The 17,899-nt window shown below is 44.5% G+C and overlaps 1 protein-coding gene across 1 annotated transcript in view; it reads right to left on the bottom strand.

Moving 5' to 3' along the window:
* Window positions 1–17,899, bottom strand: part of SCARA5 (scavenger receptor class A member 5) — a 120,589-nt gene that overhangs the window by 76,639 nt on the left and 26,051 nt on the right. Inside the window, exon 3 of the mRNA XM_058287801.2 lies at window positions 17,346–17,474. Coding sequence (XP_058143784.1) covers window positions 17,346–17,474 — 129 coding nt within the window. The remainder of the gene's footprint in view (window positions 1–17,345; window positions 17,475–17,899) is intronic.

The following is a 17,899-nucleotide window of genomic DNA, read 5'->3' as shown; positions in this document are numbered from 1 at the left end:
CAACCCAGTCAGGCAGGGTTCACTTGCTTGCATCTAATGGTCTAATAATCAGAAGACTAATTGGGAATCTGATGAGTGCCCCTTTTTACTGTCTTCAGCTCATTGGATGGAAAATCCAGCTATCAGGCAGTAGTTCTGAAACTTGCTGCCAATCAGAAGTACCTAAGAGACTTCACTATCACAGCCTGGAGATTGTGATTCATGGAAGTTTGGCGGGGACCCTGGGAATCTGCATTCTGGTAATGCCTCCACCCTATTTCTGTTTCAACAACATAGTCATGCTGAGATCCTTTAAGATGATGAAAATTTATTATCTCCTTAGCTTTTTGTTTTCTTTTCTATTCAACCTCTTCCTTCCTTCCATCAAACAGAGCTCCCAGTTGGTTGGAATCTCCTGGTGGACTCTCAAGTGCAAATTGGTTTAAAAATCTGAAGGGGATGCATGATTTTTCTGTAATCCTACAAGTGCTCTAAAAAATAAAGTTTAAAAAGTTAAAAAAAAAAAAATCCAAAGGGGAACTAAAGAAAGGATCTGGGCTGGGGTGACAGACAGGAAGAAGGACTAAGCTGGGCGGGGTCTCTGGACTCACCCCTACTGGAGTGAGGGTGGTGACTTAAGGAAGAGAGTCATGCTGGATCCAAGCAAGGGCTCCAGGCAAGCAATTACTCAACCTCAGTGGAGTCCCACCCAAGGCCAGATGATATATGGCCCCATTGGGACTCAGTGAAGCCCCAGTTCAACTTTCACAATTGATGTTTTGGGACCTGGCCTAGAGCCCATGGGCTGGAATCTTCTTTTCCCTCCCCTCCCCTCATCTTCTTTTCCATCAAATAAAGGTTCATGGGGGCCTGGAGCTGTACCTGTTCTTTGGGAAAGAACTGTCATGCCCAGCTTTTCTGCCTGCTGGGAGAAAGGGCTCAGCCTGGGGTCCCTTTGTGTTCCGTGTTTGTATGCTAGGGATTTGAGAGCTCTTCAAACTAGCCATTCCCATGGGTTTTGGTGAGTAACATTCCCAATCCCTCTCCAAGGAAGAAAAACAAACAGCTGAGAGCAGGCAGCTCCAGCTGTGGGACACTTTCCAAGTTTGGAAGGAAAAAAAGTATTCCAGCCCCAAATGCCTAGTTAAATCGAAAGCAATGGGTTGTAAAAGGGAGTGGGAACTTCTCCATAAGCCCCAGTTTTATCAAGGAATTTAAAAAAATCCATCCTTGAGTGTTTATGCCTTTTGCTTCATAGTTTGCAATGTGGTATTAGAGTCCTTTTTATACATCTGTGTGTATAATATGTACCGTAAAAATCCACATGGCCAGGCTGTGTGAACTGAGCACAAATGGGAGGAATCGAGCATTGGCTTGGTACTTGCCTTCCTTGTAGAAAATCATCCTCCGTGTCCTCACTATTAGGCTTTTCAGTTTCCCTGTCTACTTCTTGCCAAGAGGCCAGGTGGTGTGGGACAGACATTGCACTTCCGAGGCATTAAGTCCCATGCCTAGACTGATCATGTATTAGTAGACCCCTTCCTATGTGGGCCCAGAGCTCTAGTGTCAAGATGGTCTGCATTTCCTCAGTGGGATAATGCTGGCAGAAACCAGGTGGGCAATGGGGCTAGAAAAGAGCACTTGACAAGGAGACCAGAGTGTGAGTCACAGCCCCCATTTCCTAATTGCCGCCATTTAAATTTAACGAACACCTATTTGTTTCTCCCATGAAAACTATCAACCTCTTTGGGCCTCAGTCTTCTCATCTGTAAATTGGGGATAATGATATTTATACACATTGCTGTAAGGACCAAGTAGAATAATGGAAGTGAAATAGAATCACTACTATAATATCATGGTGACATTAGTGGTGAGGACAATGGGACGGTGGGGACCCTACAAATTGGCTAGCTCAGGAGTTATGCTGTTGGAGCTGCATGATAACTCAGAGTGGGAGGAAGGCAAGAAATTGCAGACCAGCAGCATGGCATGATTCACTTCCAGCGGGCCTCCTGTCACCTTCACCACATTCACTGCTATGCCTGTGATGTCTGGACCAGGGCGGGAAACACCCCTGCCTGCCAGTGTTTCAGGTCTGGGTCCTGTTCTCCACTGCAGTCTGCCTGGCAAGGATGGGGCCATGGTCACTCCTGAATAGGAGCTTGGGGCTGCAGTGGGACATAAAGGAGTCAGCTACTTCAGTCATAGGAAGTAAGTGCTGTTGCAGAAAGTATAGAATGGAGTGAGCCAGCTGGGCTGATGCCAAGCATGAAAGAGCAGGCTGGTCTGGGCAGGTCCAGAGGGCACCAAAAGGGCACCCAGGAAGCACAGTAACTGTTTCTCAAGGTGAGAGCTGGGCTGAGAGTCCTAAACCAGCCTGGGCAATGCCAACTCCTGCCTCTGAGCTGAGCCTTGCAGCAATGGGAGGTCCAGAACCACTGAGGAGGTGAGAGGGCTTAACACATCTCCACTGCCAACTGGAGGCCAGCCCCAGGGTCTGAGGCAGTGACACCAACACATTCATTGCCATTAAATCACATGTGTCTGGGCCTTGACGAGAGCCAGACCCTAGAGGTGGCAGAAACATATAAGCCTACCCCGAACCTCGGCCAGGCCCACCCTTGCCTTTTCAGGAGAACTTCACCCCCTTCCACTTCCTGTTCAGGACTGTGCCACATGGGCCTTACACTCATACTTGTGGACACCCCAACCTCCACATTTGTATTAGTCAGTCAAAGGGGTATTGATGCAAAGTACAAGAAATCTGTTGGCTTTTATTTATTTGGGGTAGAAGCTTATGGTTACCAGGCCCTAAAGAGTCCAACTCAAGGTTACTTTTCTCACCAAAGTCTGTTGCCATGTGTTGAAACAGGACAGCAGGTGATATCTGTGAGGGTTCAGCTTTCCTCTTTCCTCTTAAGGCTCCACGGGCCCCGCTTCTTCTGATCTCAGCTATAGGCTGGAGGGCCCATTTCTTTCTCGACTTAGCTGTGCTGGTCTCTTCATAGGTCAGCTGTAAACTATCTGGCAAATGGCTCATTTCTTCCCGGGACCACAGGATCACTCCTCTTTGGTGTCTACGGTGCTCTCACTTTCTTCCATATATCTTCTCCTGTGTATCTACTTCTGTGTGTCTCCTTGACTGAGTGTCCATTTATATAGCCCACAAAGGGGGTGGGGACTGTTACACTCTACTGACATGGACATGGTCGAATCAAAGCCCTAATCTTAACATAATTTAATCAAAGACATCTCAGCTGAATCTAGAAAAATCAAAGGGTATCATGCCCAGAGGAACAGATCAATTTATAAACATAATCAATATCTCTTTTTGGAATTCATAAATAATATCAAACTGCCACAACATCCAAGTTCTGTCTCCACACTCAACACCTGCAAACAGCTACCCCTTTGACAATAATGTAGTTTGCCATAAGGAGGATCGTCCAAGGGCCCTGGAAGAAGACTGGAGCTTTTAGGGCAGCAAATTCCACAGTCCCAGGTCCCTGGAGTGCAGTTCAGAAAGAGGAGGGCGTGGACTCCAGGTGGGCAAGTTCTCTTAGCCCCAATGACTCCTAGTCTTTTTGGATGGGATGTGACCAGATGAGGGACAGAATGGGGCCCTCTGAAGTGGGGGAACAGGGCAGGAGCTCCAGATGCCCTTGTCTGAGGGTGACAGTGACCTTGTCCATCCTCAGCAATGCCCAGGAGCACCAATGCTGAAGTTTTTCCTTGAATATATATTAATAAATACCATCTATGCCCTCATTCTAATAATCTAAGATTTGTTATAAAATGAGTATATGAAATAGAACTGTACGACACAAAGAGTGAGCCCTGTTATAAACTATGTGTTAATAATATTGTTGTAATATTTGTTGATAAATTTTAAAAAGTTCTATACTAAAATGTTAATATAGAGAAAACTGTGTGTATGGGGTTATATAGGAACTCTGCAAGATTTAGATATATATTTATATAGGAACTTTCTGCAAGATTTTTCTGTAAACCTACAACAATTCTAATAAAAAAAATTAATGCCTATGGGAGTTCTCAATTCTGTGAGAAAAATAGGTTAGTGTGCATTAAACAGTTTGCTATGTAGATGACACCAATAACTACCATTGTATTACCTGTGTTGGAAATCACTGCATCCCAAGAGGTATGGTGGGCCCTTAAATACGTTGTCTCATTTAAGGGTCACCACAATACTTAGAGGATGACATTAGGGTCTGCATTTTACAGATAAGGATACTAGACCTCCAAGAGTTTAAGTAATTTGTCCAAATTCACAGTGGCAGTGCTGGGGCCAAAGCTGGGTGCCCTGAGCACCCACCTCAGGATCTGTCCAACATAGTGGAGCTGCTGCCTTATCCAGAGCCACATGGAAAGGCAGAAAGCAGAGGCCATCTAGAATGTGGAGGGCTGCACGGATCTACCAGAGCTGCAGAGTGTCTCCTGCACCCAAATGAGGATGCCAGATGCTTCCTCTTTCCCAGGGGAGGGAGGTTCCCCAAGATTGAGCAGGAAAGGACGAAGTCCAGGATACTTTCTTCTTCTCAATGCTTTCCACTAGGAAGACTTCAAGTTTACTTTAATGTCTTGGGCAGTCATTTTTTGATCAGGTCAAAGTTGGAATATGAGAGTTTGGGTAGAGATATCAGTTCGTATGAATCATATCCTTGGAAAGGTGGCTGGAAAATGGACCTACTTTCTGTTATTGCTGTTACCCCATAACAGCCTAGCTGCAGATCCCCAAAAGTGCTGCTTCCCTTGGCTCCTGTGCCCCCATGCTGGTCGCCCAAAGTGCAGCTAAGCTACTTATTTAATTTCTTGCAGATAACCAGAGTCTCCCCTCTGCCACAGGGAGCACGGAACCCTGGACAGGATGCTTCCTCACCCTGAGCCTCTGTCTTCTTTTTAAAACTAAGGCCAGGACTAAGCCTTCCCAGCTCTCATTTTACATGGGATTCTGCCTCTCCTTTGCTGTGTGTCCTCAGGGAAATTGCCCAGCAGCTCCCTCTGGGGCAGGAGTGTTTTGCTATTAATTGAACTGCAGGAGCCTCTGCTGGCAGGGTCTCCAACCCATTGGGGCAGTGCACAGGCACAACTGATGAGTGGGAAACGAGAGACTCGTTTGCCCCCAGAGGGTGAGCTGGTGGTTTGGGGGAAGTCCAAACTGCTGGGTGCCGTGTTCTCAGGATTATAGAAGGATTCCCATGGCCTTTTCAAAAGATGGTTTTATTAGAACATTAGAGGAAATTGAAGGAGAAAATGTGTACCAATAAGCCTACCACTCCCCCACAGTTGTTTTCGTTTCTCCAAGTTCCCTTCTCCTCTTTATCCCTTTGTATACATATTTGTTTGCATAATTGCACTCATAGTGTACACACACAAATGAGTGCTGTTTTTTCCCTTAACATAATTTCATAAACACTTTCCCATCTGCTTCACAGTTGTTATAATTATCATTTTAAATGGATGTGTAATATTCCTTTGTGTTGATTTACCATAATTTAGCTAAACAACCCCCAAAGGTTAGACACTTAGCCCCGCCTAATTTTGAGCTATTATGGATAATGCGACTAAGAGTTTTACATTTGCCTTCTTTATAATCATTTCCTTGCAACAAATTCCCACAAGGAGGATTTCTGAGCCCAAGGGTATAAAATGCTTTTATAGATCTTGCAAAGGCATTGGTTTTCTCAAGGAAATCTCTGTTTGTGCGTGCTAAATGGCTGTGGCTAATGGTAGGGGATAAGTGTTAAGAGGTAAATAAAAGATGCCTTTCCTTAACTCCTCCCAGAAAGATGCTGTTTTCCCAAAGCTCTGGCAAATAATACACTGAAAATGTTTCACTGAGGACAACTGGCCAGAGCCCACTGTTATTGACAACAGTAAGAAGGAGAAACAAAGTGGTTTTGCAGAAGGGCTGCCTCTTTGTAGCAGTTCCTCCTCCCAGAACCAGCCCCATTGCTTCTTGGACTTTAGGCCCTAAGTCACTTAAGACATTTTCCTCACTTTCTTCACCCCATGTTCTTGCAAGTGCCAGGTGTGTGTGTGGTGGGAGGGGTTCCAAAGATTCCTTGTAGGGATGGAGATCCCGAAGAGAAGGGGGACTGGCATTGGTTACCCCCACATGACTGCTGAGATGCAGAATATGTAGCTTAGAGTGGTGCTCTTGTTAGAGAGAAACATGGCAAGTTGTTGGGAGAGCTCTACCCATGTCCCCTGAGCATGAACAGAGCAAAAGATTGAGTACCTCTCTTCCACTCCGGAAGGTCCCAGGATGGGTTCCCGGTGCTGCCTAAAGAGAAGACTAGCAGACACAGAAGAATCCACAGTGAATGGACACAGAAGGCAGACAATGGGGGGTGGAGGGGGCGAGAGGGGTGGATAAATTAATAAATAAATCTTAAAAAAAAATAAAGGAAAGGAAAGGGCCAAGGATTGGGGTCCTAGTTACTCCAAAATGTAGAGGTCAAGTAGAGGGCCAAGGGCAGCAAAGGAGACCAAGAGATGCTTAACTGGATTAACTTGGGGCATCTTAAAATATTTTTGTATCTCTATTTTGAAATGTACAGGGAAGTAAACATTTTCTGAGCCTCTAGGCTAAGCCAGGCATTGTGCAATCCCTTTGCATGTTACTTTAGTGAATATTCCCAATTCTGAGTGAAGGACAATATTCTCCCCATTTTAATGGTTAAAAAGAATAATGAGACTCAGAGAAGCTAAATTAATTTCCCCTAGATCACATCTCATAAATGGTCAAGCTGATATCTGAACTCTGGCTTGCCTGGTTCTAAAACAACCGCTCTTTCTCTCCCCAGTGTTGGATAGTTACTTTTACACATATCTGCTCTGTCAGTCGGGAAGATCTTTACGGCAGGGGCCTCTCTTTCTTTGTACCTCCCTGTGTCTAACACAGTGCCAAGCACATAGCTGGCACTCAACAAGAGTCTGTTGTTTTGAATTTGAGGCAGGAGGGTTCCAAACTCTTGGGTGGTGGCAGCCAAGGCCAAGTGCTTACAGGGTCATCACAGAAATTCCAAGTCCTTATAACTCTCTTCTCTCCAACAAGGCAGAGAACAAAGGGTTTGCTAGATGCTCAGATTCGATCTCAGTCCAAACTCAAAGCCATGAGTTTGCGGCAAAATCTATTTGATAGCTCTGGACACACACAACACAAGATAGTACCAGAAAGCAGAAGGAAGGGTGTGTTTAGAAGGTACAAGGTTGAGCTTTGAAGAGTGAGACACAGAGGTGTGGAAGGAAGCAAGAGACTAATTCAAGTCCTTTCATTATCTTTTTGCTTAAATAAGAAAGCTCTTTTTTCTAGCAAGTATGAGTGCTGCACACTGCCTTTGACCAGTTTCCTCCAAGTCTGCCTCCTGGGATAGAGATGAAGGCACTTGATAAGTCTCTCTCGATATTTCCTTCCTGCATAACATGGTGAAATGAGGGCTGGATTACCACAGTCAATGTGGGTTCTATCTGACTATGATCACATAACAAACACTGGTGACACTAGGTGCCAAGCACTATTTTAGGTAGAGAAATGATTTTAATCCTCACCAAGCTCTGAAGTAGGTTATTACTGTATTACTTCCACTTTACAGATGAGGACACTAAGGTACCTGTAGCTTGAGTCAATTGTCCAAGGTCATGGGGTAAGTGGAAAAGCCAGGATCTGATCCCTGGCAACCCGGTTCCAGGGCACATACCATTCAGCCGTGGTTTATGACCTCACCACGAGGCTCTGGGGAAGAGACGTCTTGAATTCATGTCCCTCGACCAGGTCCCCATTCACTAGCTGTGTGATGCTGGGCCCAAACAGGTAACTCCTCTGAGTCTTGGTTTCCACATCCACAAACTGTGAACTACATTGTGGATTACCTAGGTTGTCATGAGGATCAGATGGCATGATGTATGTGAAAATTCTTGAAAACTCTAAAGCACCATCCAGAGATGAAGGATCAATGTGGCTAATTAATGGTGAGTTTAAGTCTAGAGTAGGGTTGGCAAACTTTTCTTAAAGGACAAAATAGTAAATGTTTTAGGCTTTGTGGACCATACGGTCTCTGTTGCAACCACTCAGCTCTGCTGATATAGTACAAAAGCAGCCAGACAATATATAAATGGATGAACATGGCTGTGTTCCAGTAAAACTTTATTTACAAAAATAGGCGGTGGCCATATTTGGCTCTTTGGCTAAAGGAAGGACTCCAGCAATATGTAGGTGCCATCAGTCTTCTGCCCAGTCCTATCTAACTGAAATTAATGATTTGGCTGGGGACCCAGAGAGCATGTTTGCCAAATTTGCAGGGGATGTACAGCTGCCTCCACATTTCCGGCATTTCTCACTTCGGGAACAGTCTAAGGCATCCATCAAATCAAAGAGATAGGAAAGGCCTATCATCCTGGGCAGCAGAATCTTTGTTGGAGAAGTACGGGTATCAAAATTTTCTTGGTCATTTGGGCTTGGGAAAGAAGCTCTTAAAGTTAGGCGGGATCCAGCAGAAAGGGCTGTTAGTTTCTCACATGTTTAAGGTCTAAGTTTAAGTAAGAAGGCTAATGGGGAGACTCGAGGTGTCTCTGCTTCAACAGTGTAAGACATGAGGAATGAAATGCGTGCATGTGCCTAGCATGACCTTAGTAGCATCCTCCCGCTAACTGTACACGTGGCTAGGGAACATGGCTTTGGGTGGGATATTGGCTCAAACATGACTGATGGCACAGGGTTGAAAGGAAAAGCTAAAGGGAAAGATGTCTGAATCCAGATTCAAATTGATCCAACAGGCTGCAATACTTGGCAGAAACCAATGTGATGACATTTAACTGGGATTGCTGACAAGACCCATATTTAAGTTAAAGCAGCTACAAAACCAACAAATGTCAATTGTGCTAACAGAGGATGGAGAGGTCCTCACTAGGCAATGTTTCCTTTGAAAGAACTCTGGGTTGATGAGGAATTAACATTATTATTAATGGTTGCTTAGAATTCCATTGTTTGGGATGTGGTGTCATGCATTACTGAGTCACTGCTAGAAATGCTAATATACATTTAGGTAACATCAGCATACACAACTGTCGAGATCAACATTGGTTACAGCCCTGCACACTCTGCCCTGGCCCTCCTAGGACCCCATGAACAGCAGTCACATTCTCCCACCTCACCACACTCTAAGGCCAGGTCTTTAGGAGCCAAAGATTCCCTTTTTCTACTATGGGGTCAAAGAATCTGAAGTTTGGGCATGTGCTATATATTCTCCATTTTCTCCTCCAACCCAATCTGTTCTCCACTCTTCTCCCACTCTGTTCTGTGCACCAGGAGGGTGACTCTCTGCTTCTTTGCCCAGTAGCTTCTAGGCTACCTTGGCTATCAGTGAGATGCTTATTTCCTCCACTCCCAATCTGCTCGACTGCAGGTATAGTGGTCACTTTCTTGTGTGGAATACCTTGGCTCCTGTCAGGGTACCTCTCCTATAAGATACTTACCTGGTCATAATGTTGAAGGGTTCAGTTAAAAAATATATTAAGCACCTATTATGTTCCATGTATTGTGCTAGGTACTGGGAGTACAAAAATACACTAGACACAAGTCCTTATGAGAGAGGTTTCTTTCAGACCAGAAGGGAAGGATTCAAATAGATAATTTCAATATAATTTGGCAATTGTTAAGATAAAAGCATGTATACATAGAGGTCTCAAGACTAGGTCAGGTAAGCTACTGTTGAAGGAATTGGGACTTCCTAAGCCTATTATTTTTTTTTTTTTAAATTTTGGAGGTACCAGGAATTGAACCCAGGGTCTTGTACATGGGAAGAAGGCACCTCAACCACTCGAGTTACATCCACTCCTGTGCCTGGTGTTTTACACTTGTTGAAGAACAACCATGAAGTTGAAGAAAGCCTTTTTTTGGGTTGTTCCTGTAAGAAGAACTAGAAAGAGTATGTTGGGGATAGTCAAGGAAGACAAGAAGAGAAGTTTTTGTCACTTGCAGCTGTTCTTCAGTAGAGGCACCACACCTCCTCTGCCTGGGAAGTCATGAGGGAGGTTCTTTCTTTGGGAGTGAGGTTGTGCAAGGTGTCCTCTGAGGTTCCTTCCAAGGCTCAGATTCTCAGTACCAGGGGTGGGGCTGGCACCATAGGGCTGGCACTCTCTCTATCTCTCTCTTCACAAATAGCAACAATGCTAGAAACACTGTCCTTCTTGGCTTACAGACCCCTGTATTTCACAGTAAGTCCATGATTACTCAAACTATCTAAGTTTCTCTTGTGTATTTACAAGAAACATGTGGGATGTAGGCACCTACCCCCTACCATGCAGAGCACAGTTATCTCTATTTAGAGATAAAAGTCATTGACTGCTTAGGCTAAACAAGTAAGTTTCTAATCCTTTTGTACTCTGAAAGCAAAATCTAATTTAATAATAATGATGATAATAACATTTAATATTTATTGAGCACTTACTTTGTGCCAGGCACTAAAAACATTCATGTACTAATTAATTTAATCCTTAAAACCACCCTGTGGGTTAGGTACCATTATCATCCCATTTTAGATATGAGGAAACTGAGACCCTGGGAGATTAAATTATTTGCCCCAAGATTTTAGAACCATTCAGTGGCACAATCTGAATTTGAAACCAGAAGTTGGCCTCAAAGCTCTTAGCTTTTGAAGCATATAGCTATGTTCTTAAAATATTTGAAAGATGCATAGACTAATAGAGCTATTATGAAGCCCACAGCTTTTCAAACTACAGCTCGTGTCCCATTCATGGATCATAAAATAAATGTATAAATTGTGACCATATTTTAAAATTTAGAATAGAATAGAAAATTATCAGCATTCATCACACATTTATGTGCTTGCTGGGTATATGTGCTTGCTGGTTGTGATGTAAAAGGAATTTCTTTTTCTTTTTTTTTTTTTAAAGATTTATTTATTTATTTAATCCCCCCCTCCCCTGGTTGTCTGTTCTCTGTGTCTATTTGCTGAATAGCTCGTCTTGTTTATTTGTCTGCTTCTGTTGTGTCAACTGCACGGGAAGTGTGGGCGGCGCCATTCCTGGGCAGGCTGCACTTTCTTTCGCGCTGGGTGGCTCTCCTTGCGGGCGCACTCCTTGCGCGTGGGGCTCCCCTGCGCGGGGGACACCCCTGCGTGGCAGGTCACTCCTTGCACGCATCAGCACTGCGCATGGGCCAGCTCCACACGGGTCAAGGAGGCCCGGGGTTTGAACCGTGGGCCTCCCATGTGGTAGACGGACGCCCTAACCACTGGGCCAAGTCCGTTTCCCAGGAATTTCTTAATGTAGGTCACAGTCAAAGCTTTTGAGAAACACTGATCTAGCCCAACCTGTTCATTTTACAAATGAGTATACAAACGTTCAGACAGTCAAAGTAATTTTTCCCAGGATTACAGTGTTAATGGATGAGCTGGAACTAAATGCAAGATTTTCTTATTCTTGGGTCACATTATCAAGCTTATTTGCCAAGGAAGCCAAGAAAAAGCAAGAATAGTAATACTAATAGTACTAGTAATACTACTTCTAGTAGTGATGACAATAACAATAATAATAGCAGTTAATACTTGTACAGAGCCAGGCACTATTCTAAGAGATTTAAATATATTAACTTATTTAATCCTACAGTAATTCAATGAGGCAGACTCATTATTTCCCTGCATTTTCAGTTGAGGAAACTTGGGTATGAGAAAGTCCAGGAACTTGGTTAATATTGCACTGCTGGTAATGGTGAAACCATGATTCAAACTCAGACAGGCTGGCTCCAAAGTTGGTGCTTTTAGCCAGTATTAAGTACTGCATGACCTGCCCATCTAAATGTTCTCTCTCTATGCTCAATGTAAATACAGTATATACTGTAATGTTTGCATATTAATATAATTAATTACATGCTTATTTCAGCTAGCCAAATGTCCTTGGGTAATGATTCCATATTTACCAGGTCATTTAGACACTCGATTAAAAGTGAAATAATCATCTTTTTTTCCACAAATAAGATCCCCTCCAGGCTTCCTTATCTCTGTCACTCATTCAAGCAGTTGCATATTTAAAAACATCATTCACTTGAAGAATTGCATAGAGTAGGTAGTATTAAAAAAGAAGATGACAAGCTGTGCACAATACCCAGCCTTGTCTCAAGAAGGATTAAGGCAGTTTATATGAATACATACAATACACTAAGATAACAGTAGATATGAACAAAGGAAAAATAACAGGTATAGAGAAACTCAGTGGAGCCAGCAGTGAGACTATCACAAAATGGTTTCCCTAAAATCTAAAATCTAGTTGTGGATAGGCTACCAACCCAGGTTTTATAATTTGAATTACCTTCAAATTCACACTCTTACAACTGGATGACAACTGACTCTTGGTTCATGTTAATTACCTCTTTGAAAGCAATTTTAATTACTTTCAAATTCAGTTTCCATAAGGTAAAAACAAAGGATTCCTCAGGGAAAGCATATCTTCTTCTGAGACTAAGACAGAAAGGAATTTCTCCTTGGATCCTTGTAAAGTTGACATGGTATAATGTAATAAGCAACGTCCTCAACAACATCCTTAACTATACACAAGGACAAAAATTCACAGGACTGTTTCTGACAGAGTCTCCCAATAAAGCCAGTGGTTGGGAATAGGGACTTAAGGCTTAAAATGTAGAGTTTTTATTTGGGATAATGGAAAAGTTTGGATAATGGAAAAGTTTTGATAATGGATGGTGGTGACAGTAGCATGACATGGTGAATATAATTAACAGCACCGAATTATGTATTTGAATGTGGTTAAAAGGGGAAATTTAAGGTTGTATGTATAGTAATAGAATAAAAATAAAATAAAATCCAGGGAACTGTACAACACAGTGAATCGTAAGTTTAAAAATAAAAGAAGCAGCAGCCATTTGCATCAAGCTCTTATTTCTAAGCTGCCCTGATGGGATGAATAATCTGTGGTAAATGGATGTGAGCTCTGTGTAACACTTTCCCCTGACACACAGTCTCAGGACAGACTCTTGAAGGAAAGTCACTAAGAACAGTGGTTCAAATGCTATTCAGATCACTTGCTCTCCTACAGCTGATGCCTTCCTGACTATTCCACCTCCTCTTTGTATAATTTGGCATGCAGAATAATCTATACCATACTATCCTAATATGTACATGCTTTATGATTTTAAACCTTCCAAGGACAGGAATAACCCCATGACATGATTTATTTCCAGGGCTTGTTCTGGTGTCCTACACCCACTAAGCACTCATGTGAAAGTTAAGCATATGTTGAGGATGGTGATGGAAATGTCTGTTGCTGTTAAGAAAGAATAAGGAGTGAAAGGAGCCTTTCTATTACCAAAAACTCTTCTGGGTCCAGTTGCCAGAGTCTACATCACTGTGACACTCCAACTTCCCCCAAAATTAGGCCCCCAGAAATATCTGTACTTCCCCTCTTTGCTGTTTTATTTTCACAGTGGGGAATTCAAATTCAATGAAAGGGAAGGAGGAGGTGGACATTTCCTAGGAGATATGATTCCTGATGACCTCACTTTGTCACCACACTGATGTCCCAGAAGTAGTCATGGCTAAGACCGAAGCTCCTCTAACCCTATAGCTCCATCACAGAGACCACCCTGTCTAAAGTGCTAGAATTAGGACTTCCTGACCAAGTGGACATTCAATCTCAAATCTCTTTATCATGAACTGAAGCCCAATGGTTTTTACTGTCTGTAGCAGTTTGATATGGTTATGAATTCCAAAAGTAGATATTGGATTATGTTTGTAATCTATATTTGGGCCTGACTGAGTTATGATTAGGGCTTTAATTGGGCCACGTCATTAGGGCATTGAGTCCCTGCCCCTTGGTGGGTGGGGATTCACAGATAAAAGGCACAGCAAAGGACAGAGTTGGGGGTTTTCTGATGTTGGAGTTTTGATGTTGGAGTTTGATGCTGAAGTCTTAAACTGGAGCCCCGGGGAAAGAGACAGAGCCATACACCTGACAGTCTAGTTGACCTTGTGGAGAGAGGCAAAGCCTAGAGAGCCTCATAGTCTACAGCTGACCTTGTGGAGGAAACAGAGGAGCTGAGCCCAGAGGAACCCCGAAAGCCTGAACCCTCACAGACATCAGCAGCCATCTTGCTCCAACATGTGGAAATAGACTTTGGTGAGGGAAGTAATTTATGCTTTATGGCCTGGTATCTGTAAGCTCCTACCCCAAATAAATACCCTTTATAATACCCAGCAGATTTCTGGTATTTTGCATCAGAACCCCTTTGGCTGACTAATACACTGTCCAATAATAAACATGGAAGAAAATGGAAACATAATAGGGAACCATCGGCCTAGGTAATAAACAAACTGTTGAGAACATAGAAAGACTCGGGTGGAATTGGGTAGGTGGAATTGACTACAGTAGTCTCTTTGGGAAATGATGGAGGACCCTGAGTTGAAGGGCTAGAACTCAGTGATGGTGTGGGAATAGCAGAGGAAACTTCATAGGAGGATGCTGGTCAGGAACATATAGATAGTGGGCAGAAAGTCCATTTGAGAGAATAATTTGGGTGATGGCTGAATTAATCTTCTGACAAGGGAAGCTGGGATGATGCATAAACATAGGTGTAGTATTTGCCTTTTACTTTCAGTATTTGGGTAAGGAATGAATGGAAAGAAGTCTCATGCAGGGTTTGTAAGAGTAATATTTTTATATAATTAAAATATACTTTCATAATATTGGAAACTAGTAAGAGTAAGCATTTGAACTCCAATCAGATTTTGAGCTATATAATGAAGTGAGTACAATTGTCCAAGCAGGAATTCAGACAATCCCTGCATTGTGCAAGCGGGATTCAGGTATGATACTTGGTTGCAGTGGACAATTTTGTCACCCAGTTGTAAGATCAGTGAGATTTGTACCAACATGGAGATTTAGATGTCTAATAGTGGTTCAAGGAGAACTTCTCCTGTGCAAGTCACCCTTTGCAGAGTGCTGAGATACAGGTGGTGCCAAGGATGAGGAAGTGCTTACAGCAGGACATCTAACAGCAGCCCAGCAGATCAGCTTTGGTCTACACTGAGCCATGGATCTCCCCAACATCTGAAAGAAGCATTACTGCAGGTCTTTAATCAGGGTGAATCTAAAGAAACTCCCTACCTAAGATCAGGCAGGGCCTCCTTGAAGACCTCAGCCCTGTCTACCACATTCCCAAGTCACAACCCAGGGGTGAGGCAGTCGGTGACTGCTCTGTTCCAACAGCCATCCTCATTAAACCTCTCCCAGAGGCCAATACTATTTTTCAGACAAAATTTGGGGAGGGAGGGGACAGTGGCCACACACCCAGAGCCAAGAGGCAAAAAATGATGTCCAGTTTCATCAGATCAATTCCAATCTATCTGCAGTTTTTATCCCACAATCTGGTACTCAGAAACTTCAGTTTGGAAGGTGATTAAAATGGTCAACATCCTCAGATGGAATGACTAAGGAAGTGTGGCAAATGTTTTGATTAGATTGAGAAACTGGGTTCCGCCCTCCTTTTTGATATTTCCAGGATGTCATCATAAATCCCATTCATAATCCAAGCCAGGGAAAAAGCTTCCCTGCACCATGCTGCACAGCACTCCTTGTGAAAGCTCTCTCTTTTATTTTGACTAGAAATCTGTCTTTTTACAACAGCCACCAATTCGTCCTAGTTCTGCCCTCTGGAGCCACAGAGAGTACATCTGCGCTTTTCCACAGGCAGTCTTTCAGACACCAGAGAGAACTTTCACTCCCCTGTAAATCCCTTCCCCAAGACCCTATGTCCTTCCGGGGCCCCCAGTGACCTAGGCCCCCCGCCAGCCTGGTCTCTCCTCTCTCCACCCCTTCTATCACCTAAATGTTCATGTTCAGCAGAGCAGTTGTAACACTGTAGCCTGGTTTTCTTGTTGGCCTGACACGCTTTCCAAACATTCCAGAAATTTGTTATGGTCGTGACAGCCAAGCCCACAAAACCCAGATCTCAATCTCTCACTGAGCAGCCCAAGAATATGTTCAAATCATCCTCTGGCTGGCTTGGCCGGCGATGGGTCCTGCTGGACGTCATCCCTCGTTCCTGGGATGAATCATGAGTTTCTCTTGTTGTTGCCTTTGGCTGCCCCCTGGAACAATGGTGGTAGAGCCACCACCCTCAGTGTATGCCCCAAGCTCTGCATATGGAAACCTCAGGGCGAAGGCAGCAGTGAACATCCCATTGCAAGGCCCAGGTAACTGGTCCCATTCATCAGAAGGTAAGTCAAGACCAGGGACGTTCCAGGCATCTGCCTCAAGGTTTCCATGGATGGGTCATCTGTGAGGTCTTAAACTCCAGATTCCTGCCCTAGAGTTAACTTGAGGACCCCGCCCTCAGCATTCCATGTCGCTTGTGGCTGGTCGGCAGCCTGGCTCTGAGGGGCCCCACCCTTCTCCATGCCACACCCAAACTTGCCCTGTGCATTACCACAGAATTCATTTACAGCCTGGTTATGACCTACCCCACGCTGCCTTGGCCTGACCCTGCCTGACCACCGGAGCTCCTGGAGAGATGCCACTGGGCCTGTGTCCCCAGTCCTACCTACCTTATCAAGTCTCCCAAACCTCCAATTAGAAAGGTGGCTCTAGGCAGGAGTCAGGGGCCCAGCACAACCTTTCCTCCTGTCTGCTTTGCTTGCCTGCATCACGGTGTGGATGGTGAGCTGTGCTGACAGAGCGTGGGGTCTGCAGGCCCCCAGATTAATCCCTCCCGAGACATGAGCTCTGCTCATCTCTGGCTAGAGAAAGTGCTCCCAACCCCAGCCTATCATCCCTGGCCTGCCTTGCATACAGGAACTGGGGAGAAGAGGCTGTCTTGGGGGAGCCACCACTCCCCGTTCCTGCAAAGGGCAGTAGGTATACTATGGCCCTGATTAGCCTCAGCAGCAAAATCCCTCCTGATCGTTTTCATCACAGCTCAGGACTAGGGGCTAAGATGATGCCAGCCACTTTGTGCAAACCACAACCCGGGGTCCAGGGAGGCCAGTGACCTGCACAGTATTGCACAATTATGTAGGAAGAGTCGAAAGTCCTCATGCAGCTTTGCTGATGGCATCAGAGTTCTCACCAACTCACAGAGCCACTGCCCACTCCCCACCCCCCCAACACCAGCATGGCTGCCGAGCAGTCGTGTCCAATGGGGAAGACAAACCAGCTTCCTCTTCATGGTGGCGGCGGTGAGGACAGCATCCCTGGGCTCATGACAGCAGGAATGAACAGCCAAGGCTCCATCTCTCCCATTTCCACCCGCTCTCAATTCCTGGGTACCTCTTCCAACACCCCTAAAGCTTGGGACAGAAAAGGGCCTTTCTTACCTGCTAGGATGAAAATGCCCACAAGGGTCAGGAAGACCAACAGGTAGAGCCCGAGAACAGCATGCTTCAGCGCCGACAGCGAGCCCAGCTGGGTACAGCAGCCTCCCGCCCGCCGTTTCTGGCCTGGTCCTACACAATAAGGTTAAGAAGAGAAGAGAAAGGACACTTGAAAACCCCTTCAGCGTTTCTCCCTCTTCTGGTTTCATCTCTTCCTATTCACATGGAGCCCCTCATCCACCTTTAGCATGCCTGAAAGTCAGCCACGCAGATGGAGAGCTTTTCAGAACTATCACAAGGTCTTCAGCTTCTAGCCCTCGTCCCACCGACATGAACAAGTCAGGCAGGCATGCCCAAGGGCTCACGTGTGCCCACAAACCCACCCACTTTGAACCAGTTCAAAACTGAAATAGGTTTGAATATGTCCTTTACAAAGTGCCATTATTCCATGCAACCTAGGGAATATTGAGAGAATTTAAAACAGGATTTACAAACTAAATGTGCCTGGGAAGGGATGGAAATGAGCGAACAGGGCTAGGGGTGATGATAGTAAACCA

Source organism: Dasypus novemcinctus, chromosome 25, assembly GCF_030445035.2.
Source record: "Dasypus novemcinctus isolate mDasNov1 chromosome 25, mDasNov1.1.hap2, whole genome shotgun sequence".
NCBI lineage: Eukaryota > Metazoa > Chordata > Mammalia > Cingulata > Dasypodidae > Dasypus > Dasypus novemcinctus.
Note: the sequence above shows the minus strand (reverse complement) of the source record. Positions and strands in the feature narration are given on the sequence as shown.